Source organism: Dipodomys merriami, unplaced genomic scaffold (genome assembly GCF_024711535.1).
Source record: "Dipodomys merriami isolate MVZ:Mamm:240054 unplaced genomic scaffold, mDipMer1.0.p SCAF_654, whole genome shotgun sequence".
NCBI classification, from domain to species: Eukaryota; Metazoa; Chordata; class Mammalia; order Rodentia; family Heteromyidae; genus Dipodomys; species Dipodomys merriami.
The window spans coordinates 532,600-556,629 of record NW_027206240.1 but is presented as its reverse complement, the minus strand read 5'-3'; the positions used below and the strand labels follow the sequence as shown (position 1 = coordinate 556,629).

The following is a 24,030-nucleotide window of genomic DNA, read 5'->3' as shown; positions in this document are numbered from 1 at the left end:
CAGAACCCGGGAGAAAAAGGATCCGTGCGGGGCCCGGGGCCCCGCGGGCCCGGGGGAGGGAAGCGGGGCCCCCCGGCGCCCCACCGCCCCGCGCCGCCCGCCCGCCCGCCCGCGGCGCCGCGGGGCCCGGCCCGGGCACAAAGGGAGGCCGGGGCTCCGGGCCGTCCCGGAGGCCGCGGGGCGGGGCGCGGGCTGCGATCGCGGCCGGCGGAGAAACCGGGGGGCCGCGGGGTCAGAGGTGAGGCGGGCCGCGGCGGGAGGGACCGCGGAGGAAACCGAGTCACAAAAGGCGGGGGGGGCGATCCCCCCGATCCCCGATCCCTCCGATCCCCGATCCCCCCGATCCCCGATCTCCGATTCCCCCGATCCCTCCGATCCCCGATCCCCGATCCCTCCGATCCCCGATCCCTCCGATCCCCGATCCCCGATCCCTCCGATCCCCGCGTCGTCTCCGGCCCGGCCTCCCCCCCCCCCGTCCGCCCTCCTCCCGAGTTCGCGTCCCCGCCCGGCCCGGCCCGGCCGCCCCCGCCGCGGCCTCCGCCTCCGCCTGCGCCGGGCCGCGGGCGCGATCGCCGGGGCGGGGGGGGGGGTGCGCGGAGCGGCCCGGGCCGGGCCCGTCCTCACCTGCGCGGCGGCGCCGCCGCCCTCTCCGCGCGCGGCTGCAGCGGCCGCCGGCGGCCCCGGCGCCCCCGGAGCGCGAACCCCATCCCGGCCCCGCGCCGCGCGCCGCCGCCTCCCGATCGCCGCCTCCCGGGCCCCGCGCGCGATCGCCGGCTCGCCCGGCCCAGCCGCACGCCCGGATCGGCCCGGCGCTCCGCGGCCCCGCCCGGCCCCGCCGCCCGCCCCCGCCGCTCGCCCCTCCCCCGCCGCGCCGCCGCCCCGCCCGCCCCGCGCCGCCCCGCGCACCGCACCGCCCCGCGCGCCGCCCGCCCCGCACCGACCGCGGCTCGCGGGGGACGCGGGCGGCCGAGGCCGGGCGGGGGAGGGGAGGGGGCTGGGGGGGAACCGGGAAGACGAGGGGAGGGGGGCCGGTGGGGGAGGGGAGCCCGGAAGCTGGGGAGGGGGAGGGGAGGGTGCTTGGAAGAGGGGGGAGAACCCTGCAGATGAGGGGGCCGGGGAGGGGGGAGGAGGAGGGGGGACACGCAGGGGTGGAGGGGGACACGCAGGGGGGAGGGGGAGGAGGGAGCTGGGGGAGGGGGGAGGGGGGAGGAGGAGGGGGGACACGCAGGGGTGGAGGGGGCTGGGGGAGGAGGAGGGGGCCACGCAGGGGGGAGGGGGAGGAGGGAGCTGGGGGAGGGAGGAGGAGGGGGGAACACGCAGGGGGGAGGAGGGAGCTGGGGGAGGGGGGAGGAGGAGGGGGGAGGAGGAGGGGGAACCCGCAGGGGTGGAGGGGGCTGGGGGAGGAGGAGGGGGGACACGCAGGGGTAGAGGGGGAGGAGGGAGGAGGAGGGGGGGGACACGCAGGGGGGAGGGGGAGGAGGGAGCTGGGGGAGGGGGGAGGAGGAGGGGGAACCCGCAGGGGGGAGGGGAGAGGAGGAGGGGGAACCCGCAGGGGGGAGGGGGGAGGAGAAGGAGGAGGGGGGAGAAGGGGAAACACGCAGGGGGGAGGGGCAGGAGGGAGCTGGGGGAGGGGGGAGGAGGAGGGGGAACCCGCAGGGGTGGAGGGGGCTGGGGGAGGGGGGAACACGCAGGGGGGAGGGGGAGAGGGGGGAGCCCGGGAGGTGGGGGAGGGCAGCCAGGTAGGGGAGGGGGCTGGGGGAGGGGGGAACACTCAGGGTGGAGGGGGGAGGGGAGGTGGGGAGGGCGGCCAGGTAGGTGAGGAGGGGCTGGGGGGGAGGGAACCTGGGAGGGAGGGGGAGCTCTGTGGATTGGGGGAGGTGGGAGGGAAGGATGAGGTGGGGGGGAGGGTTTGGGGTCCAGGCTGGGGGCCCTGGGTGGGGATTGGGGTTCTGGCGGAGGGAGGGGGGTTCTGGGATAGCTTCAGAGGGCGTTTGGGGACCTGGAGGGCTTGGGGGTGCGGGTCTGGGTGGGGCAGGTCCTGGGGTTCCCGGGAAGGGGAAGGGCAGGGGGCAGGCTCAGGCCCCCGGGTCCTGAGTGCTCAGGAGGCTGAGCCCCGAGGCTCGCAGCTCGAAGCCAGCCTGAGCCGGAAAATCCCTTCGTCTCCAGTGAGCCGCAAAAGCTGCAAGCGGCCTGTGGCTCAAGTGGTGGAGCGCCAGCCTGAGCAGCAAAAGCCCCCAGACAGCGCCCAGGCGCAGCGTGCAGACACCGCCAGCAAAAAGCCAGGGGGGCACAGGCCCTGCGCCCATGGCCCCCCAAAAAGGAGGGGAGCAGTAGGGATGAGGAGACATGGCCGCTCCCCCAGCCTCTGGGGACAGCTTGGAAGGGGAAAGGCGGCCACCATGTTGGAAATGGGGAGCTCAGAGGGAGAGAAAGAGAGGGCGAGCCAGGAGCGGGACCCCCACACCCTGAGGGCACCCCCTTTCTTACACCCACACCCCAGCTGCCCCCCTTGTCTGTGGAGCTAACTAGGGGGGCTGGACCCACCTCAGACTCCATACTCACCCCAACTAACCACAGGCAGCCCTCCTTCACCCCCAAAGCCGGCACCCAGCCGCCAGGGCCTTCTGGGGGGGCCCCCTGTCCCCCACACCAAGCTAGGACAAAGGACGCCAGAGACAAGGGGTGATTTGGGGGCAGCTGAAACTGGAAAGGCGGGAGGGAGGGAGGGATGGAAGAGCTGCAGGGGGAGGACTTTAGGTTTGGGACGGGGCCAGGAGTTGGGGGGCCCCTGGTACCCCCCCTTGCCTCTCTTGGAACCCATTCAAGCTAAAGTCTAGCAGTGCCTCACAACTCTAAAATGAGATTCCAGAAGCTCTGGGAAACTGAGGCAGGGAGTGTTTCCTGGGCCTAGGAGTGTGTGTGTGTGTGTGTGTGTGTGTGTGTGTGTGTGTGTGTGTGTGTGTGTGTGTGTGTGTGTGTTCACAGTCTTGGATCTGGAACTCAGGGTTTGGGTGCTGTTCCTAGAGCTCTACCCTTTGAGCCACAGGGCCACTTCTGGCTTTTTCTGTGTATGTAGGACTGAAGAATCGAACCTAGGGCTTCAGGCATACTAGGCCAGCGCCCTAGCGCTGAGCCACCTGCCCAGCCCTGATTCAGGGCTGATAAGGGCCGCTTTCACAGGGCACAGACTGGCTTTGGACAGTGATCCTCCAGATCGCAGCGGGGGGGGGGGGGGGGGGGGGCTAGGGTTTGGTTTGGTTGTTTGTTTGCTCCACAGTCGGGGGCCGGCCGGATGGTGACTTTTCTAAGCCTTAAAATAAATAACGAATACAACTATTGGGTGTAGGTATTGAGAAGAGGGTAGAGCCTTCCTCCTGCAGTTCCTGGGGTGCCCACTCCACCCCCACCCCTGGTCCCAGCTCCCCCCCACCCCAACCCGCTGGTCTCTAGGCAACGGCACAGAGAGGAAAGTGGAGATGAGCCCGGGAGGCGCAGGCTGTAACCCAATCCACGCTAGAACCTGGAGGAAGGGGGTGCTGGCGAGGGAGGGGGGAAGGAGGGGTTCTGGGGAAAGCCGGGTATCAGACAGAAAGGGGCGCCAGGACAGAAGGGAAATTGAGAAGGAAAAGTGTTGTGCTTGCAATTTTGTGCCAGTCCCTGGGCTCGAACTCAGGGCCTGGGCACCGGGCCCTGAGCTCCTTCACTCAGCGCTGGCGCTCTTCCACTTGAGCCACACGCCTTCTGGCTTTTTGCTGGCTCTTTGCAGATGAAGAGTCTCACGGCCTGTCCTGTCCCGGGCTGGCTTTGAACCCTGATCCTCAGATCTCAGCCTCCTGAGTCGCTGGGCTGACAGGCAGGAGCCACCCACGCCTGGACCAAGAAGGGTCAGGGGCTGAAAAATAGCCCAGCAAACAGACATCTGTTTTCTGGAACCTTCTGAGCCCTGGAAGCAGGCAGGGGCCTGCTCCAAGTTCTGGAGAGGCGTCCTGGAGGTGGAAAGAATCCGAGCCTGCGGTTCTGTGTCCTGTGGTGCCCTCTAGTGGCCAGGTTGTGACTCTGTCTGTCTGTCTGTCTTAGCGTGGGTTTTTTTTGTCCCCCAAACCCCCTGGGTTGAGCACCTCGAAACTAAGTCTCCATAAGCATTGAGGTGTTCTAGAATCTTCTATCCACCCACCCCTCTGGTGTCCTCTCCACAGTCTCTCCAGCCTGGGGTCCGCCCAGCTCAGGTCTTGGAATCTTGAATTCTCTGGAGGACTGTGTTTCCTCAGGGCTGACCGTCTCCCCATCCTCCAGCCCCTCCAGCCCTTTGTCTTTTTGGGGGACCCGTGAAGTCCTACCCTATTCCAGAACCCCTCCGCCACCCCCCCCCCCAATGCATATGCACGGTGGCCACGCATGTTCTCATGCCAGGACTCCTCAACCCCAAGAGCAGTCTCTAGTCGGGCACCGGTGCTCACCCCTGTAATCAGAGCTACTCAGGAGGCTGAGATGCTGAAGATTGTGGGTCAGAAGGAAAGTCCGTGAGAATCTTATCTCCAATTAAGCCAGACATGGAGCTGTGGCTCAAGTGGTAGAGCACCCAGCCTTGAGCAAAAACAAAGCTCAGGGGCTGGGCAGGTGGCTCAGTGGTAGAGCGCTTGCCTTGCATGCCTGAGGCCCTGGGTTCGATTCCTCAGCACCACAGAAGCAGAAAAAGCCAGAAGTGGCGCTGTGGCTCAAGTGGTAGAGCGCCAGCCTTGAGCTGAAGAGCTGAGGGTCAGCGCCCAGGCCCAGAGTTCAAGCCCCACGACCGACACAATATAAAAAAGGCACCAAATCACCCGAACCCTGGGCAGGACTCTCCCCCCCAGCCACAGTGGCCCATCTTCCCTCTTTTGTGCTAGTCTCGGGACTCGAACTCAAGGCCTGGGCGCTGTCCCTTTAGCTTTTGCACTCAGGACTGGTGCTCTACCACTTGAGCCACGGCTCCACTTGTCTTTTTTGCTGGTTCACTGGAGATGAGAGTCTGGCAGACTTCCTGCCTGGGCTGGCTTTGAACCGTGATCCTCAGCTGTCAGCCCCTGTAGCTGGGATTACAGGACTGAGCTACTGCACACAGCTTCCACACACACACACAGCTGTCCAAGAGACGCCGCACACCGCGTTGCAGGGATTCAGACTTTAATGGCGGCGCCTGGGGGCGATTGCAGGATGGCGGCTGGACGCTACAGCTGGAGGAAAGAAGGGGAGACCTAGGGGCCTGGGGAGGGGGTGGGGTTCGCAGGGGAGCGCGTTTCCCCCCCAGACACAGCCCCAACTCTTGGCCCACCCAGGCTTCAGTCCAGGCCCGCACACAGGGGGCTCTTTTTCCATTCACCCCGAACCCCGAGTCGTGTGAGCAAATCCCTAGCCCCCCAGCATGGCATCCAGATGCATAGCTTTGTCAAAAGTCAGGCCCAGCGTGAGGCCGCAGGCATGATGGGAAAAGGATGAGTAGGGTGAATGAATGAATGAATGAATGAATACAGGAAGGACTGCAGTGGGCAGGCGCCCGCAGGGGCCAGGACTCGGCCTAGGCCCCATTTGCGGCTCCGCTGCAGTGTCGCAAAGGCCGTGAAGAACAGCGATCCGCCCGATCAGCAACCTTGAGGCCCAGGGCGCAGGCGCACTGTTCGCTCTGCTGGAGGCGGGGCGCGGGAGAGCACCCTTCAAACCCACATTCTCATTTCCGGTTTCTCCAGAAACGGGGGGAGACAGGAAGGAAGCCAGGGAGAGAAGAGAATTTGCACACCTGGGAGGGGAGGGGGAAGATGGGGCGCAGGGTGGAGGCAAGCCGAGCAGGAGGGGCGCAGGTGTGCCAGGGCGGGGTTTGTGGGCGCCCCCCGGGGGCGGGCTCAAGGTGGGGGCCAGGTGAGCTACCGCAGGACAGCAAGGAGGCTCCAGGAAGACGGGGTGCGGTGGACGGAGGGGCTCAGAGCACACTGGGGTTACGGAAGTTGTGCCCGGCAAAGCGGGCTTCACCCCCAAGTTCTTCTTCAATTCTGAGAGCAGACAGAAAGAAACAAGTTGGAGAAAGCAAAGGATCCTGATTGGATGCCTAGTCCGTGTGTCTCTGTGTGTGTGTGTGTGTGTGTGTGTGTGTGTGTGTGTGTGTGTGTGTACTACTGGGACTCGAACTCAGGACCTGGGCGCTGTGCCTGAGTTTTTCCTCTCAAGGCTTGCGCTCTACCACCTGAGCCACAGCTCCACTTCCGGCTTTTTGGCACGGAGATCAAGAGTCTCAAGCACTATGCTGCCTGGACTGGCTTTGAACCACGATCCTCCAGATCTCAGCTTCCAGAGTCTGGCTGGGATTACAGGCATGTGCTACCAGCACCCAGCTCACTATGTGGTTTTTGAGTTTCGTCTGGCTTTCCCAGAGAGCTGCTGAGCTCACCACCCGCCATCAGGAAAGCCATTGGCTCCCAGGTCATCTACTTCCGGACGTGGAGGGGAAGGGGACCGGCCACTCACGCTCTGCCCCACAAGGCCCTCACCTCATTAGCTGGTTGTACTTGGCCAGACGCTCCGAGCGGCAGGGGGCGCCCGTCTTGATCTGAAATATTCCAAAAGAAAAGCAGCTCTTCCCCTGCCCTCCCTTCACTTCCGGGAGGGGAATTCTGTTCCCATCCTCTACGCTTCTTCTTGTGCTGCTACTGAGATTTGAACTCAGGGCCTCACCGACCATCTTGCTCAGCTGGTCCAATACCACTCGAGCCACACCTCTAACCCTGCTTTGTGTTGTGTACTGTATTTGTTTATGGTGGTATGTCTAAATACTGCAGTTTTCTTTTCTTTGGGCGGTGGGAGGACTTGAACTCAGGGCCTGGGCGCTGTCCCTGAGGTGTTTTTGTTCAAGGTGAGCACTCTACCACCTGAGCCACAGCGCCACTTCAGGTTTTCAGGTAGTTGATTGGAGATAAGCATCTCATGGACTTTCCTGCCCGGGCTGGCTTTGAACTATGCTCTTCTAGATCTCAGCCTCCAGAGCAGCTGGGATTACAGGCGTGAGCCACAGCACCCAGTTTTAAATACTGCAATTAGTACTTATTTCTCTGTAATGCAAATTTTACTGGCCATGCTTTACTATTTGTATCCCTCCTTCCCTTCCTTCCTTCCTTCCTTCCTTCCTTCCTTCCTTCCTTCCTTCTTTCCTTCCTTCCTGTCAGTACTAAGGCTTAAACACAAATCTCCATATACTTGCTTGGCTTTTATTTTTTTAAGGTTGGTGCTCTACCACTTGAACCACGGCTCCACCTGACTTTTTGCTGGCTAATCAGAGATAAGAGGCTCTCGGCACGGCGAGTCTAGGCCGGCCGGCCTAGGCTGGCCTTAAACCTCCATCCTCACATCTCAGCCTCCTGAAAAGCTAGGCTGACAGGGGGGGCCATGGGCACTTGGCTGTTGTTCTTTTAGAGTCTCACGGAACCACGATCCTCTAGATCTCAGCCTCCTGAGTAGCCAGGATGACAGGCGGGAGCCACCGGCGCTCAGCAACACTTCTACCTCGCCCCCCACAGAGGCTGGAAGCCTGAACCCCCAAAGACGTCCCTCACTCACCTGGCCCGTACAGAGTCCCACCACTAGATCGGCAATGAAGGTGTCCTCAGTTTCCCCTGAGCGGTGGCTCACCATGACCCCCCAGCCGTTCTCCTGGGCCAGCTTGCACCTGTGTCCACACACAGACAATGAGCCCCCCCCCTCCACGTCCTCCCCCCCCCCCCCAGCCCCAACCTGGGGTCTAACACCCGCAGCACAGGGCGGATCGCTGTCCAATCCCAGGCTGTAGGGAGGGGGGCGGGGGTCTGGGAGGAGGATTCTGGGCGGGGCCGCGCGCGCGCATGCGCAGAGCGCTGGTCAGCGGTCCCCGGGTTACTCACGCCTGGATGGCCTCCGTGACCGAGCCGATCTGGTTGACTTTTAGCAGCAGACAGTTGCACGCCTTCTCTTCCACCGCCCGCTCGATGCGCTTGGGGTTGGTCACCGTCAGATCGTCCCCAACCACCTGAATGCCGCCGTTGGCCGTGAACTTGGACCAGGCCGCCCAGTCATCCTGGTCAAACGGATCCTCGATGGAGACCACTGCAGAGAGACCGCAGAGGGGGCCGGTAGCTGGGAGATCTTAGCTATTCTGGAGGCTGAGGGTTGAGGATCGGAGCTTGAGGCCAGGAAAAGCCCCTGAGCCTCTTAGCTCCCATTCGGATGGCTCAAGTGGTACAGCGCCAGCCCTGAACACAAAAGCTCAGGGACACAGGGGCCAGGCCCTGAGTTCAAGCCCCCAGAGCCGGCACACACAAAAACAAAAAGCAGCCAGACTCCAGTGGCTCCCGCCTGTCGATCCAGCTGCTCAGGAGGCTGAGATCTGAGGATCACGGTTCAAAGCCAGCCCAGGCAGGAAAGTCCGAGAGAGTCTAATCTCCCATGAACCACCAGAAAATCAGAAGTGGAGCTGTGGCTCAAGTGGTAGAGTGCCAGCCTTGAGCTGAAGAGCTGAGGGACAGCGCCCAGGCCCCGAGTTCAAGCTCCATGACCAGCCAAAAAAAGAAAAATCAATTAAGATTAAATGAGTAAATACATGAAAGAGAGAGAGAGAACACTACGGTGTCATACTTCCCTGCCTGGTGGTGCTTTCTTCCCTCTCTTCAGCTCTGGCTCCTGCTAGAACTTTCGCACAGCAGAAGGGGCTCAGAGTCCCTAACTCTGATCAGTTCCCTACACAAACAGAACAGCCCAACCCAGTGGCTCCCTCCCGCCTGTCATCCCAGCTCCTTGGGAGGCTGAGATCTGAGGATCACGGTTCGAGGCCGGCCTGGGCAGAAAAGTCGATGAGACTGATCTCCAGTGAAGCAGCAAAACACCAGAAGGCCAAGTGTGGCTCAAGTGGTAGAGCACCAGCCTTGAGCAGAAAAGCTTCAGGGCTGGCACCCGGGTCCTGAGTTCAAACCCCAGGACTGTTGTACACACACACACACACACACACACACACACACACACACACACAGAGGTATCTCACACATTGTACAAAGCCCACCTTTGCAGGAGGCTGCTTGGCCCTGCTCCCTGGCCCCCCACTTCCCCTCTGAGTCACCTCTAACCTGACCCCCCCCTTGCCTCTTACCCGGATAATCCCTGACAAAGTCCTGGTAGAGCGCCCCCAGCTGGTCACCGGTGATATAGCGCGAAGGGTCAGCTGGAGACTTGAAATCCAAGTCGTATTTGCCGTCGCGATAGAACTCGGACGCAGCCACGTCCATACCGATGACGATCTTCTCCGTGTACCCCGCCTTGTCGATGGCCTCCTTCACCAGCTCCAGCGCTACAGATGGGGTGCAGGGGACGGGTATAAGCAGCGGGAGGGGGGAGGGAGACAGCGATCCGAGAAGGTGGGGCCGGGGTGTGTCTGGGGGGGGACGGTGCCCGGATGGAGGACAAACCATCTTCCAGGCAGATGGGGAGGGAAGTTGTTTCTAGAAGCTGGATTCCACTGGGACCATGAAACTTGGCATGATGATGATGATGATGATGATGATGTGACAAGGTAGCATTATTGATGGGAACATAAAACACGAAGCACAGGATTGGGGTGTGGTGGCTCACGCCTATAATCCCAGCAACTCAGGAGGCTGAGATCTGAGGATCACGGTTCAAAGCCAGCCTGGACAGGAAAGTCTGTGAGACTCTGATCTCCCATGAACCACTCAAAAATGGGAAGTGGCGCTGTGGCTCAAGTGGTAGAGCGCCAGCCTTGAGCTGAAGAGCTGAGGGACAGCGCCCAGGCCCTGAGTTCAAGACCCATGACAGAAAGAAAGAGAGAGAGAGAAGGGAAGAAAGGAAGAAAGCAAGCAAGTAAGGGAGGGAGGGAAAGAAGATGACTGAGAATGTGGAGGTCCTGAGTTCAAGTCCCACTACCAGCAAGAAAATGAGTTGGAAAGATCCCCAACTCTGGTTCAAATAGATGCAGGCAATTTCGCTTTTGAACCTTAACATATACTTTTTCTTTCCTTCTCTTTTTTGGTCAGTCAGAAGGTATGAACTCTGGGCCTGGGCGCTGTCCCTGAGCTCTTTCACTCAAGGCTGGCGCTCTACCACTTGAGCCACAGCGCCATTTCAGGTTTTCTGGTGCTTCTTTGGAGATAGAGTCTCAGGGACTTTCCTGCCCAGGCTGGTTTTGAACCGTGATCCTCAGATCCCAGCCTCCTGAGTGGCTGGGATGACAGGCGGGAGCCACCGGCGCTCCGGCTTTTCTCAGTCTTTTCTAGCCCAGCTGGCCTCAAGCAGCGATCCTCAATCCTCAGCCTCCTGAGGAGCTGGGATGACGGGCGGGAGCCGTGGGTGCCCAGCCGAGTTCTTGGGGGGTTTGTAAGAATTCCAGGGCCCTCTACCGTCCCTCCCGAGGCCGGGGTGACCCCCCCCCTGGAAAGGCTAGGAGGGGGGGAGGAGGTGGGTCTTGTGGACCTCACCTTCACTGTTTTCCAGGATGTTGGGGGCGAAGCCGCCTTCGTCCCCCACGTTGGTGGCGTCTTTGCCGTACTTGTCTTTGATGACACCCTTGAGGGTGTGGTACACCTCGGCCCCCAGGCGCATGGCATCTCGGAAGCTCTCGGCCCCCACGGGGAGGATCATGAACTCCTGCATGGCCAGCTTGTTGCCCGCGTGGGAGCCGCCATTGATCACGTTGAAGGCCTGGGGATCCATGCGTAGACAGAAAGGTCAAATGCCATCCATCCCCCCCCAGTCCCCCACCCTCTCCCGGCCTCACAGACTCTCCCGCCCAGGCTGGCCTCCAGCCACGATCCTCACATCTCAGCCTCCTGAGCAGCTGGGATGGCAGGTGTGCGCACCAGAGCCCGGCTTCCATTTGCCCTGATCATCCTCCCATCCACGAAGGCCCCAGGGAGGGGGTCAAGGCGGTGCTCACCGGCACGGGCAAGATGAGGTCGGAGTTTCCCGCCAGCTGGGCGATGTGTCGGTACAAAGGCAAGTCACGCTCAGCTGCCCCGGCTTTGCACACGGCCAGGGACACGCCCAGGATAGCATTGGCGCCAAACTTGGCTGAGAGTGAGAGAGAGGGGGGGGTAGTCCCCTCTCCATCCATCCGGTCTCCCCCAAAGATCCCAGCCAAAGAAAGAAACCCAAGGACTCGAACTCACAGCCTCGTGCTCTGGCTGGACTTAACTGCTCAAGGCTGATGCTCTTCCCCTGGAGGAGGCCCCGCCCACCCTGACCACGCCCACCAGCCTGGGCCCCGCCCCTGCTCACATTTGTTCTCTGTCCCGTCCAACTCCAACATCAGATTGTCTAGTTTCTCCTGCTCCACCACGGAAATACCCTGCGGACAGAGCCCCCGTCACCCGGGGTGCGCGCGAAGGCACAGGGGCCCCCCAAACCCGCACACACACAGCCTCCCCAGGCCCCTGTAGCAGAATCATGGCAACTTTTGTGTGTGTGTTTTTTAGTTTTTGCCATCCTTGGGGCTTGAACTCAGGGCCTGAGCTTTTTTCTTTGCTCAGGGCTGGCGCTCTACCACTTGAGCCACAGCGCCGCCACTTCTGGCTTGTTTCTTGGTGGTGCTGGGAGTCACTGGAGATAAAAAGAGTCTCATAGACTTTCCTGCCCGGGGGCTGGCTTCCAACCGCGATCCTCAGATCGCAGCCTCCTGAGCTGCTGGGATTACAGGCGTGAGCTTCAGGTGCCAGACAGGGACCTGAGAGAATTCTCCTAGAACAGGGGGCAATAATTGATCGTTGCCATCTCTCCCCCCCCTTCTGTGATCCTTAAAAGATCAAGAGTCTCCTTCTCTCCTTTCCAGAATTCTGGTCCTGTGTCCCCAGAAAAAAAAAAGGGGGGAGTCTTACTGAGCTGATGAGGGCTGGTGCCAGAGTACTGTTGATATGATCCACGGCTTTGAGGACACCTAGGGACGAGAAGAATCGCTAGACTAGGCCGGGGACAAGCCTCTCCCCAGAGGGAATAGGGGAGAAGCTGGACTGGGGGGGAGGGGAGGGGGAGGGGGAGGGAGAGGGGGGAGGGGAGAAATAACGCTGATCGCACAGACTGGCAAAGACAAAGGCTTCACCTTTGCCTAAATAGCGCTGTTTATCTCCATCTCTTAACTCCAGGGCTTCATAGATGCCCGTGGAGGCTCCACTGGGAACAGCAGCCCGGAACAAACCTGGGAAAAGATAAGGCATGAGGAGACAGCAGGGGTTCCTGGTGCCAGTACTGGGATTCGAACTCAGGGCCTAGCGCACCATCTTTTGGCTTTTTCTGTTCCAGGCCTGGTAGTCTACTGCTTGAGCCACAGCTCCATTTCCAGCTTTGTCTTGGCTAAGTGGAGATGAGAGTCTCATGGACTTTCTTGCCTGGGGCTGGCTTTGAGCCTCAATCCTCAGATCTCAGCCTCCCGAGTAGCCGGGATTACAGGCGTGAGCTACAGCCCTCCGACTCCTACTTTTTTTTTTTTTTTTTTGGTGCCAGTGCTGGGGTTTGAACTCATGGCCTGGGCCCTGTCCAGTGGGGCTTTTTGGCTCAAGGCTGACGCTCTACCACTTGAGCCACAGCTCCGCTTCTGTCTCATTTCCTTCTTTCTCTTTTTTTATTTTTTTTGGGGGGGTTAATTAGAGATACGAGTCTCATGGATTTTTTTTCCTGCAGGGTCTGGCTTCGAACTGAGATCCTCAGATCTTAACCTCTCGAGTAGCTGGTATTACAGGCGTGAGTCCCTGACTGCAGCTTCCTTCAGCCTTCTAAACTCAGCCTCCAGCCTTTCCAGCCTCTCCCACACTGTACTACGATCACACGGGCGTGCACACACGGGCACGCGCACACACACGGGCGTGCACACATGCACAGGCGCGCGCACACACGGGCACGCGCGCACACACGGGCACGCGCACACACGGGCGTGCACACACACACGGGCACGCGCGCACACACGCACACACGCTGCGCCAGCTGCATCTGCAGCAACCTCCTCCCCCATCCATCTGAAGCACCCGGGCACGAGTGGGAAGCCACGCGCACAGCAGTGCAGGCAGCACAGCCCACGCAGGGCGCGGCGGGCAGAGGCGGCCGTGGCACCGGCCCCGCCACCCCGGCCCAGCCCGCCATCCCCCCGGTGCAGGGGAGAAGCCCTCCACGGCCCCCCCGCGCCCCACGAGCCGGCCCCGCTCGGCAGAGCAGCCGTTACCCTTGGCGGTGTGCAGATCGACCTCCACCGTGGGGTTGCCGCGCGAGTCCAGGATCTCGCGGGCCCAGATTTTCTGTATGGACATGATGACGGCGGCCTCTCCTTGGGTGGAGAAGAAGACGGGTGAGAGGTCTAGAGGGGCGTGGCCCTGCGGCGCCGGGCGCTGGGCGGGGCCTCGGCTGGGCGGGGCTGCGCCCGGTGGGCGGGGCCTGCCGCCGCGGCGGGCGGGGCCTCGGGTGGGCGTGGCTGCGGCCGGTGGGCGGGGCCTGCCGCGGCGGCGGGCGGGGGCGGGAGCGCGGGCTGCGGTCGCGGAGGGGCTCCCCCCCCCCGGGAAGGTCAAAGCGGTGAGAAGGGGGGGCACTGCAGTGGGGGGCTGGGCACCCCAGGATGAGCCGCAGTGGGGGAGGGAGCGGCCGCGACGCCGGGGTCCCCCAGATCGCCCCACACCCCACGCAGCGCCCCCGCACCTCGACCCGAACGACCCCGAACCCCCAACCCAAACGGCCCCCGAGCCCCGGCCCGAGCCCCCTGGCTGCGGGTGGGCCCTGCGGGGCGGGCGGAGGGGTGCGGGTCGGGCCCCGAGGAAGTGGGGGCGGGGAAGACACCCCAGTGCCCGGCAGGGCCGGGACGCGGGGAGCGGGCGGGGCGGGAGGGGCGCGGGCGCGGGCGGGAGCCGGGGGCGGAGGGCGGAGGGCGCGGTGGGGCGCCGGGGAGGCCGGGATGGGGCAGGGGATGGGATATTGGGGATGGGGCTCCGGGGATGGGGTGCAGGGTGGGTCGGGGCTCTGGGGATGGGGTGCAGGGTTGGATGGGGCTCCGGGGATGGGGTGCAGGGTTGGATGGGGCTCCGGGGATGGGGTGCAGGGTCGGATGGGGCTCTGGGGATGGGGTGCAGGGTTGGATGGGGCTCCGGGGATGGGGTGCAGGGTTGGATGGGGCTCCGGGGATGGGGTGCACGGTTGGATGGGGCGCCGGGGATGGGGTGCAGGGTGGGTCGGGGCTCCGGGGATGGGGTGCAGGGTTGGATGGGGCTCCGGGGATGGGGTGCAGGGTTGGATGGGGCTCCGGGGATGGGGTGCAGGGTTGGATGGGGCGCCGGGGATGGGGTGCAGGGTGGGTCGGGGCTCCGGGGATGGGGTGCAGGGTTGGATGGGGCTCCGGGGATGGGGTGCAGGGTGGGATGGGGCGCCGGGGATGGGGTGCAGGGTGGGATGGGGCGCCGGGGATGGGGTGCAGGGTGGGATGGGGCGCCGGGGATGGGGTGCAGGGTGGGATGGGGCGCCGGGGATGGGGTGCAGGGTGGGTCGGGGCGCCGGGGATGGGGTGCAGGGTGGGTCGGGGCGCCGGGGATGGGGTGCAGGGTGGGATGGGGCTCCGGGGATGGGGTGCAGGGTGGGATGGGGCGCCGGGGATGGGGTGCAGGGTTGGTTGGGGCGCCGGGGATGGGGTGCAGGGTGGGTTGGGGCGCCGGGGATGGGGTGCAGGGTGGGTTGGGGCGCCGGGGATGGGGCTCCGGGGATACCGGGGTGCAGGGCTGGCTGGGGCTCCGGGGATACCGGGGTGCAGGGCTGGCTGGGGCTCCGGAGCGGCGCAGGGCAGGTGCGCAGCTCCGCGGGCCGGGGCGGGGGTGGCGGGGCCGGGGTCCGGGTCCGGGGCATCACCTGGGGGCTGCGGATCAGCCGGTGGAGGCGGCGGCGGCGGCGGCGGCGCAGGGAGCGGAGGGAGGCGGGAGGCGGGTGGGGGGAGAGAGGAGCAGGGGGGAGGGAGGCGGGGGGGGGGGAGGAGGGAGGAGGAGCAGGGGGGAGGGAGGCGGGGGGGGAGGAGGGAGGAGCAGGGGGAGGGAGGCGGGGGGAGGGGGGAGGGAGGCGCAGGGGGGAGGGAGGCGGGAGGAGGGAGGCGGGGGGGAGGGAGGCGGGGGGGAAGAGGGAGGAGCAGGGGGGAGGGAGGCGGGGGGAGGAGGGAGGAGCAGGGGGAGGGAGGCGGGGGGAGGGAGGAGCAGGGGGGGAGGGAGGAGCAGGGGGGAGGGAGGCGGGGGGGAGGGAGGAGCAGGGGGGAGGGAGGCGGGGGGGAGGGAGGAGCAGGGGGGAGGGAGGCGGGGGGGGAGGGAGGAGCAGGGGGGAGGAGGGAGGGAGGAGCAGGGGGGAGGGAGGAGCAGGGGGGGCGGGGGGAGGGAGGAGCAGGGGGAGGAGGGAGGGAGGAGCAGGGGGGAGGGAGGAGCAGGGGGGGCGGGGGGGAGGGAGGAGCAGGGGGGAGGAGGGAGGGAGGCGGGGGGGAGGGAGGAGCAGGGGGGAGGAGGGAGGGAGGCGGGGGGAGGGAGGAGCAGGGGGGAGGAGGGAGGGAGGCGGGGGGAGGGAGGAGCAGGGGGGAGGAGGGAGGGAGGCGGGGGGGAGGGGAGGGGCGGAGCCTGGGGCCCGCCGCGCACGTGACCCGAGCCCCGGAGTCGGGAGCCGCCACACGTAGAGCGCGGGAGGGGGGGGGCGGCCCCACCGGGTTCTGGGGTCCCCTCCCCGCTGCCTCTGTGACCCACAAACCATCAGACTCACAAGGACCAAACCTCTTTATTCGAAACCCGATCGTCGCTGACCCCCCCCCCCCGCTCCCCTCCATCCGGCCCTCCCCCCCCGTACCCCGGGCACCTCCGGCCCTCCCCCCCCGTATCCCGGGCACCCGGGTCCCCACCCGCACCCCGGGCCCCCAGGGGTTCCAGCTCGCGGGGTGACTCGGGTCCCGGCGGAGCTCAGGTCTTGGGGGGCTGTCATGGTCTCCTGAGGAGAAACCGCACGCGTGGAGCCTCTGCCCCGCAGTGCCAGCCCGGCCCCTCCCTCCCTGACCTCTCCCCCTGACCCCTCCGGCCCCCCCTCTCCTGCCCCCCCAGGCCCAACTGCTCGCCCCTTCCCCGCCCCCGTCCCAAACTTGAGGTGTCCATTTCCATGAGGTGCCCCCCCCCCGCCCTCCTGGGCATCTGACCTCTGACCTCTGGTCCTAAGCCTTCATCAGGTCTGCCCACCCCCCCTTCTCCCGGCCTGGCCAACCCCGGCGGCCCCGCCTGCCATCCCAGCCACTCAGGAGGCCGAGGTCCTGAGGATCGCGGTTCCCAGCCAGGCTCGGGGGTGGGGCTGGAGAGCCCGGGGACGGCGCCCCGGCCGTGGGGTCCAGCCCCTCACCGTGCTCGAGGCTAGGCCAGGGGCAGGGAGGACGAGTCGTGCTCCAGGTCGTTCTCCGTGTCCGCCTCCTGCTCCAGCTCCTGCTCCTTCAGCCGCTGGCGCACCTCGTCGGCGTCGGCGCGCTCCTCCTCCTCGTAGAAGTCCTTGTCCAGCCGCTCCAGGTGCGCCATCTGCACCAGGGCCTCCTGGCGGTAGTCCGTCTCGTCGGCGCACGGGTTTTCCATCAGCCACCAGCGCGCGCAGCTTGGGCAGCTCGCGCAGCTTCGCCATCCTCGCCCAGGCTGCTCACCATGTTGCCTCTGCGGGCCCGGGACGCCACTTCACCCCGCTGGGAGGCGGCGCGCCCCGGCCCGGCCCGCCGGCCCTGCAGGCGTCCGCGCCCGCGCCCGCCCCCCTCGCGCCCCCCGGCCCGGCCCGCGCCCGCCGCGGCCGCGCACGCACGATGGCCGCTCTCATGTTCACTCGCGGGAACGCAGGGCCGGGGCGCCGCCTCGGGCAGCCCGCGCTCTGCCACTTCAGCCACACATCTACTCACGTCCGGCCGGGGGGGGGGGCAAACTGGAGACCAGAACCTCAGGGACTTTCCAATTAGAGGCCGGCCTCTAATAGAGATCCTCAGACCCCAGCCTCCAGCGTGCCGGGATGACAGGCGGGAGCCCCCAGCACCGGGCAAGTCTATTCTTAATCAAGGCGGACTCAGTGAATGGAAGGATTTCGGGGCCACAGATTCTGAGGGTCTCCGTGCAGAAGGTGTGGAAAGCAGGCTGGGACTGGGGGGCGCCGGGCGCGGGGCCTCCCGCCTGCCATCCCAGCTACTCAGCAGGCTGAGACCCGAGGATCAGGGTTCAAAGCCAGCCCAGGGAGGAGAGTCTGCGAGACTCTTTTATCTCCAACTAATTAGCAAGACAAAGACGAAGTCGAAGTGCGGCTCAAGGGACAGCGCCCAGGCCCTGAGTTCAAGACCCAGGTCCGGCCAAAACAATAACTGGCCGGGTGGAGAGCCACCGCAGATTAAGCGAGTGGGCGTGGCTTTTCATGAGTGGGCGTGGCTTAGATGGACGGGCGTGGCCTGGGGAAGACAGGCAGGGCTTTGTGAGTGGGCGAGGTTTGGGTGGCGGGCGGGGCTTAGGCGGGTGGGCGGGGCTCCGGGGCGCCTACCGCAAGTTGAGGTACTGCAGGGATTTCATCTCCTTGGAGAAGCCGCTGAGATTTTCGATCTGATTGTCTCGAAGATGCAGTGTGGTGAGGCTGCTTAGATGCTCCAAGCCTTCCACCTTCTTCAGCATGTTCTGAGCCTGGGCCCGGGAGACACGGATGAGGCAGCGGGCACCGCTGCTCACGCCTGCAATCCCAGCCACGCGGAGGCTGAGATCTGAGGATCGAGGTTCAAAGCCAGCCCGGGCAGGAAAGTCTGTGAGACTCTGATCTCCCATGAACCACCAGAAAACCAGGAGTGGAGCTGTGGCTCAAGCGGTAGAGCGCCCGCCTTGAGGGAAAAGCCCAGGCCCTGAGTTCAAGCTCCAGGATGGGCAAAATTTAAAAGTCCACTGAAAACTTACGGTCCTGAGTTCGAGCCCTAATCCTGGCACATGCGTACACACACACACACCAGTAGCTTTTTTAGCCTGCTCCCTGGGCCCCAGTAACACATTTGCTGCCTTCACCATCAAAGCAAATCATCTCTGTTCTCATCTCAGGTGATGTCTGTTTTTCTGGTGTTTTGTTTTGTGTGTGTGTGTGTGTGTCCTGGGGCTTGAACTCAGGACCTGGGCACTATCCCTGAGCTTTTTCACTCAGACATGGTGCTCTACCACTTGAGTCAGCACACCACTTCAGGTTTTTTTTCTGTTTAATTGCAGAGAAGAGTCTCCCAGTTGTTCCTTCCTGGGCTGGCTTTGAACTATGGTCCTTAGATCTCAGCCTCCGCCTAGCCGGGCTTACAGGCATGAGCACCAGCTCCTGGCTATGGTGTCTGTTTTAACCTTGAGTCTCCCCCCCTTGGGTACCAAGTTTATTGTCACCGTGGTGATGTCAGCAACTGAAATTTCTGGAACCCCACTCAGTGCCCACTCCCCACACCAACTAGCCAGGACAGCGGACTACCAGAAAGAGGTTCTTCAGCTTGGGCAGGTTGATCCCAGTGGTACTTTCCAGATGGTTCCCCCTAAGTTCCAGGGTGTGCAGATTGCTCAGCTTTTCTGGGTCCAGGTTGGTCACCATGCGGATTTGGTTCCCTTGGGGAGAGTAAGAATAAGAATCATGAAGCACTCAGTGCCAGGCACCGATGCTCACGCCTGTAATCCCAGCGACTCAGGAGGCTGAGATCTGAGGATCCCAGCTCAAAGCCAGCCCGGGCAGGAAAGTCCATGAGACTCTGATCTCCGGGGGGGGGGGGGGGGGGGGCGGGGCCCAGGCCACCTTTGAGGTCCAGGCTGCCCAGGCGCGGGTGGGTGATGCCCTCCGTGTCTGTGATCTGGTTGTAGGCGAAGCTGGCCATCTGCAGGTATGGCAGCTCGTTCAGCCTGGCGCTGCGCAGCTGGTTCCCGTCCGCCTTGAGCCACAGCAGGTGTGTGAGCGAGTTGATGGGCGACAGGTCGCTGATGTGGTTTTCGGAGATGTCCACGTAGCGCAGGTGGATGTAGGTCCGCAGCAGGCTGATATCCGTGAGGTCCCTGGGAGGTGGAGGACAGAGGCAGAGTCCGCCCGCGTGTTCGAACCCCGGCCCCCCCTGGCAGGAAAGGAATCAACATCTGCAGATGGGGGGAAATGGTACCAAGAGGCCAGGACCTCAGGCTGGGCAGGTGGCTCAGGGGGAGAGCGCTTGTCTAGCACACAGGAAGCCCTGGGTTCCATTCCTCAGCACCACATGCAGAAAAAGCCAGGGTGGTGCTGTGGCTCAAGTGGTAGAGCGCCAGTCTTGAGCAGAAGCTCAGGGGACAGCATCTAGGCCCTGAGTTCAAGTCTCAGGCAGGACTGGCAAAAAACAACAAAGAAAGAAAGAAAGCTGGGCACTGGTGGCTCCCAATTGTCATCCCAGCTACTCAGGAGGCTGAGATCTGAGGATCACAGTTCAAAGCTAGCTCAGGCAGGAAAGTCTTTGGGACTCTGATCTCCAATGAACCACTCGGAAAACCAGAAGTGGCGCTGTGGCTCAAGTGGTAGAGCGCCAGCCTTGAGCTGAAGAGCTGAGGGACAGCGCCCAGGCCCTGAGTTCAAGTCCCAGGACTGACCAATAAAAAGAGCCAGGCACCCAGCTCCTCAGGAGGCTTAGATCTGAGGATCCTGGTTCAAGGCCATCCCAGACAAGAAAGTCCGTGAGACTCTTCTTCAATGAACCACCAAAAATGCCAAAAAAGTGGAGTTGTGGCTCAAGTGGTAGAGCACCAGCCTTGAGCAACAAAGCTCAGGGGCAGTGCCCAGGCCCCGAGTTCAAGCCCCATGAGCACCACCACCAAATAAAGCAGGAAGTGGAACAGTGGCTCCAGAGGTAGAGCGCCAGCCTTCTTTATGGGAAAAGCTGAGGGACAGCACCCCAAAATGTAAATTCCACTGGGTTCTTCCCACAGAGCTGAAGATAAGAGCCATGCTTTTCCACCCAAACACCCAGAAATGAGAGTGGGAAAGTAGATGGGGGTCTAACAGTCCCCCCCACCCGCCTCTGAGCCCCCCAGAAATGCACCTGTCTTTCACATCCAGCTTAACGTAAGCGTGAGCCAGTCCGTTGCCCGTCTTACACAGCAGCGAAAGGCCTTCCTTCAGCAAGGCCTCGGTCAGGGGGTTGGGCATCCACTAAAACAGGAAGTTCAGTCAGAACACGTGTCTCTCCCAGCCTGGGGCTTGAACTCAGGGCCTGGGCGCTGTCCCTGAGCTTCTTTTGCTCAAGGCTGGCGCTCTACCCCTTGAGCCACAGCCCCACTTTCTGCTTTTCGCTGGTTCACTGGAGACAAGAATCTCATGGACTTGCCTGCCCGGGCTGGCTTTGAACCTTGATCCTCAGATCTCAGCCTCCTGAGTAGTTGGGGTGACAGGCGGGAGCCACTGGGCTCCTAGTCCCCAGCCCCAGGACCCTTTCTGGGCTCTCACTTCCTCTGAGAACTCCTCCACGTCCTTCCTGAACTCCTCAGACTCCTCGGTCTCCTTCTCCTCGTCATCTTCTCTCTCCAGATCGTCCTGGTCTGGCTCATATTCATCCAGGTCATCTTCATCCGACATCTTTGTCCCGAGTGGAAGATGGAAGGTTCTGACGTCAGATCCAACTCAGTCCTCCTGAGAAAGGAGGTCTGCGTTTCCATCCACTTTCACATCCTTCCCCGCCATTGGCATGTACCCTGCCCCTGCCTCCATCACCCCAGCCTCCAACACCCCAGCCTCCATCACCCCAGCCTCCATCGCCCCTGCCTCCATCGCCCCCTGCCTCCATCACCCCGACCTCCATCACCCCTGACCTCCATCATCCCGGCCTCCACCGCCCCAGCCTCCATCACCCCTGACCTCCATCGCCCCAGCCTCCACCGCCCCGGCCTCCACCGCCCCGGCCTTTACTGCCCCTGACCTCCTTCGCCCCGGCCTCCATCACCCCTGACCTCCTTCGCCCTGGCCTCTATCACCCTGACCTCCATCACCCCAGCCTCCACTGCCCCGGCCTCCACCACCCCTGCCTCCATCGCCCCGGACCTCCATCACCCCTGCTCTCATCTTTAGGAAGTGTCTGTCTGTCTGTCTCATTTTAGGCAGTCGTGGGGCCTGAACTCTGGGCCTGGGCGCTGTCCTTCAGCCCTTCAGCTCAAGGCTGGCGCTCTACCACTTGAGCCACAGCCCCACTTCCAGTTTTCTTGTGGTTCATTGGAGACCAGAGTCTCATGGACTTTCCTTCCCAGGCTGGCTTTGAACCACAATCCTCAGATCTCAGCCTCCTGAGTAGCTAGGATGCCAGGCGGGAGCCACGGGTGCCTGCCGAAGTCTCTTTGGATTCCCAACTTCTTCCTTTTTTCCCTCCTGCCAGTCCTAGGACTTGAACCCAGGGCCTGGGCACTGTCTTGAGATGTTTTTACTCTAAGCTGATGCTTTACCACTTACGCTTCAGCCCTACTTCCAGCTTATTTTTGTTGGTTCACTGGACACAAGAGGCTCATGGAACCGCAGGCCAGTGGTTCACACAAATCACCTCAGCGGCTCAGGAGGCTGAAATCTGAAAGTTGCAGTTCAAACTCAGCCTGGGTGGGAAAGTCCACAAGACTTTTTGTTGTTGTTGTTGGTGGTGGTGGGGCCTGAACTCTGGGCCTGGGCGCTGTCCCTCATCTCTTCACCTTAAGGCTGGCGCTCTACCACCTGAGTCACAGCGCCACTTCGGACTTTTTCTGTTTATGTGGGGCTGAGGAATCGATCGCACGGCTTCATGCATGCAAGGTAAGCACTCTACCACTGAGTCCCCTTCCCAGGCCCCCCACAAGACTCTGATCTCCCATGAACCACCAGAAAACTGGAAGTGGCGCTGTGGCTCCAGTGGTAGAGCGCTTGCCTTGAGCTGAGGAGCTGAGGGACAGCGCCCAGGCCCTGAGTTCAAGCCCCACCACTGGAAAAAAAAAAAGTCTCATGCATGCACGTTCCTGCCTGGGCTGGTTTCGAACCTCCATCCTCAGATCCCAGCTTTGTGAGTGGCTGGGATGTCAGGCCGGTACCACTGGTGCGGGGCACTCTACCCCGTCCTGCTTTCCATCAAGGACCCTGCTGCTTCTGGGGTGCGTTCCCGGACCCCCAGCCTTTCCTGTCTTTCCCAGGGGCCCCAACTCTCATCCAGAAACCCAGACTCCATGCCAACCCCTGAAGCCAATCCCTCCTTCCATCTCCCCTCCCAACTCCTCTTCCTCCCTCCTCTCCTTCCTCCTCCTCCTCTCCCTCCTCCTCCTCTTCCAAAACCTCCTACTCCCCCTCCTCCCCTCCCTGCTCCCCCTCCCTCCCCCTCCCCTCCCCCTCTCCCTCCTTCTCCCCCCTCCTCCCCCTCCCCTCCTCCTCCCCCTCCCCTCCCTGCTCCCTCTCCCCTCCCTGCTCCCCCTCCCCTCCCTGCTCCCCCTCCCCTCCCTCCTCCCTCCCCCCTCCTCCCCCTCCCCTCCCTGCTCCCCCTCCTCCCTCCCCCCTCCTCCCCCTCCCTGCTCCCCCTCCCCTCCATGCTCCCCCTCCTCCCTCCTCCCCCTCCCCGCTCCCCCTCCTCCCTCCCCCCTCCTCCCCCTCCCCTCCCTCCTCTCCCTCCCCTCCCCTCCCCTCCTCCCCCCTCCTCCCCCCCCTCCCCCTCCTCCCCCTCCTCCCCCTCCTCCCCCTCCTCCCCCCCTCCCCTCCCCTCCCCCTCCTCCCCCTCCTCCCCCCTCCCCTCCCTCCTCCCCCTCCTCCCTCCCCCATCGCCTCCCCGGCCAGTGCCAGGCCCGGACCCTCGGGGTGGCTCCGTGTAACTGTCCCCGCTCGCTCTGCCCGCTCCCGGGGCTGCTGCGGACGCGGCTGCCGGCCCCGCCGGGTCCTGTGGACCGTTGCTATGGCGACGGGGGCGGAGCCCCGGCTGCGGCCGTTAACCGCTCGCCCACCCCTGCGTGGGCGGACCCGTCGTTGCCGGGTTACCAACCCAGGAACCCGGATGTGGCACCTAACAGGGTCGGGTCTCCTTCACGGTCGGAGGACACAAAACAGCGGGCGGGGCCGGCTCAGCCCAGCGCCCGCAGCTGGGGGATTCGGAAGCCGCCTCCTTCCAGGCGCGTCTGGAGAGGCCGGAAAGAGCCAATCCAAGCCCCTCTGTCGGTGGCTCAGGGGTAGAGCGCTCGCCTCGCATGCACGAGGCCCGGGGTTCGATTCCTCAGCACCCCATATGCAGACAAAGCTGGGAGTGAGGGACAGCGCCCAGGCCCTGAGTGCAAATCCCAACCAAGACTGTCCCCAAAGCGAGCAGAGCGTGTGCTGGGAGAGCAGGTGCGCTGCAGGCTGCAGGGAAGGGGGGCTGGGGGGGGGCAGAGCCCCATCCCAGCGAGGAGCCTGGAACTCAGCCGGGAAAGCCGTGGGAAGCCATCGGCACAGCCTCCATTCTCATCGGCACAGCCTCCATTCTCTATGGAGTTGGCCAGGATGGAATCTGCTCTGAGTCACCAGATCTTCGCACCCCACGGGCTCCCCCGTGGCTGGGCCAGATGGAACAGATTGTCGTATCTCAGTGAAGAAGTTTAAAAAACAAACAGGGAAGGATATACATGTGCTGGGCCTGGGCGCTGTCCCTGAGCTTTGAGCCACAGCACCACTTCCCATTTTCTGGTGGTTCATGGGAGATCAGAGTCTCATGGACTTCCCTTTGTGATCCTCAGCTTCTTGAATAGGGATGGCCATGCGTGAGCACCTGCCTGGGCGGCTGGCAGGAGCACATTGCCTTTTGAACAATGTCACCCTGATCATGTGATTTCTAGTGGCAGAGCATCAGCCTTGAGTTCACAGCCTGCTGTAGACAGTGAGTTCATTTTTTTTTTTGCCAGTCATGGTGCCTGAACTCTGGGCCTGGGCGCTGTCCCTCAGCTCTTCAGCTCAAGGCTAGCGCTCTACCATTTGAGCCACAGCACCACTTTCAGCTTTTTCTGCTTATGTGGTGCTCAGGAATCCAACCCAGGGCCTCAGGCATGCCAGGCAAGCGCT

General features: G+C 63.3%; 3 protein-coding genes across 3 annotated transcripts; all 3 read right to left on the bottom strand.

Annotated features, from left to right (window-relative positions):
• Positions 1-5,143: 5,143 nt before the first annotated feature.
• On the bottom strand, positions 5,144-14,938 carry LOC138815636 (gamma-enolase). The gene is made up of 12 exons (XM_070005051.1): positions 14,869-14,938; positions 13,208-13,309; positions 12,095-12,190; positions 11,874-11,932; positions 11,278-11,347; positions 10,937-11,070; positions 10,479-10,701; positions 9,137-9,334; positions 7,899-8,100; positions 7,579-7,687; positions 6,516-6,574; positions 5,144-6,020 (listed from the first exon to the last, which is right to left on the bottom strand). Exons 2-12 carry the CDS (start codon positions 13,290-13,292, stop codon positions 5,951-5,953), a joined length of 1,305 nt encoding a protein of 434 aa, XP_069861152.1. The 5' UTR covers positions 13,293-13,309; positions 14,869-14,938; the 3' UTR covers positions 5,144-5,950.
• On the bottom strand, positions 13,340-14,865 carry LOC138815646 (uncharacterized). The gene is made up of 2 exons (XM_070005064.1): positions 13,675-14,865; positions 13,340-13,507 (listed from the first exon to the last, which is right to left on the bottom strand). The coding sequence occupies exons 1-2, from the start codon at positions 14,863-14,865 to the stop codon at positions 13,340-13,342; spliced, it is 1,359 nt and encodes a 452-aa protein (XP_069861165.1).
• Positions 14,939-15,879: 941 nt separating the features above from the next.
• Positions 15,880-22,886, bottom strand: LOC138815638 (leucine-rich repeat-containing protein 23-like). Its single transcript, XM_070005054.1, is given in 10 exon segments — positions 15,880-15,972; positions 16,372-16,598; positions 16,600-16,641; positions 16,643-16,670; positions 17,530-17,666; positions 18,475-18,605; positions 18,790-19,043; positions 20,051-20,160; positions 20,455-20,637; positions 22,794-22,886. Coding segments are annotated over 8 exon segments (1,047 nt in total). The 5' UTR covers positions 20,584-20,637; positions 22,794-22,886; the 3' UTR covers positions 15,880-15,972; positions 16,372-16,382.
• Between the last annotated feature and the right edge of the window lie 1,144 nt (positions 22,887-24,030).

What these genes read in the sequence shown, in the direction of transcription:
- LOC138815636 (XM_070005051.1), bottom strand. Translation starts at nt 13,292, where the DNA reads ATGTCCATACAGAAAATCTGGGCCCGCGAGATCCTGGACTCGCGCGGC. An exon ending in CACCAGCCCTCATCAGCTCA is followed by an intron (nt 11,348 to 11,873) that starts GTAAGACTCCCC and finishes CTCTGTCCGCAG; the next exon opens with GGTATTTCCGTGGTGGAGCA. An exon ending in ACCTCATCTTGCCCGTGCCG is followed by an intron (nt 10,702 to 10,936) that starts GTGAGCACCGCC and finishes ATGGATCCCCAG; the next exon opens with GCCTTCAACGTGATCAATGG.
- LOC138815646 (XM_070005064.1), bottom strand. Translation starts at nt 14,865, where the DNA reads ATGCCCCGGACCCGGACCCCGGCCCCGCCACCCCCGCCCCGGCCCGCG. An exon ending in TCGGGGTCGTTCGGGTCGAG is followed by an intron (nt 13,508 to 13,674) that starts GTGCGGGGGCGC and finishes CCGCGACCGCAG; the next exon opens with CCCGCGCTCCCGCCCCCGCC.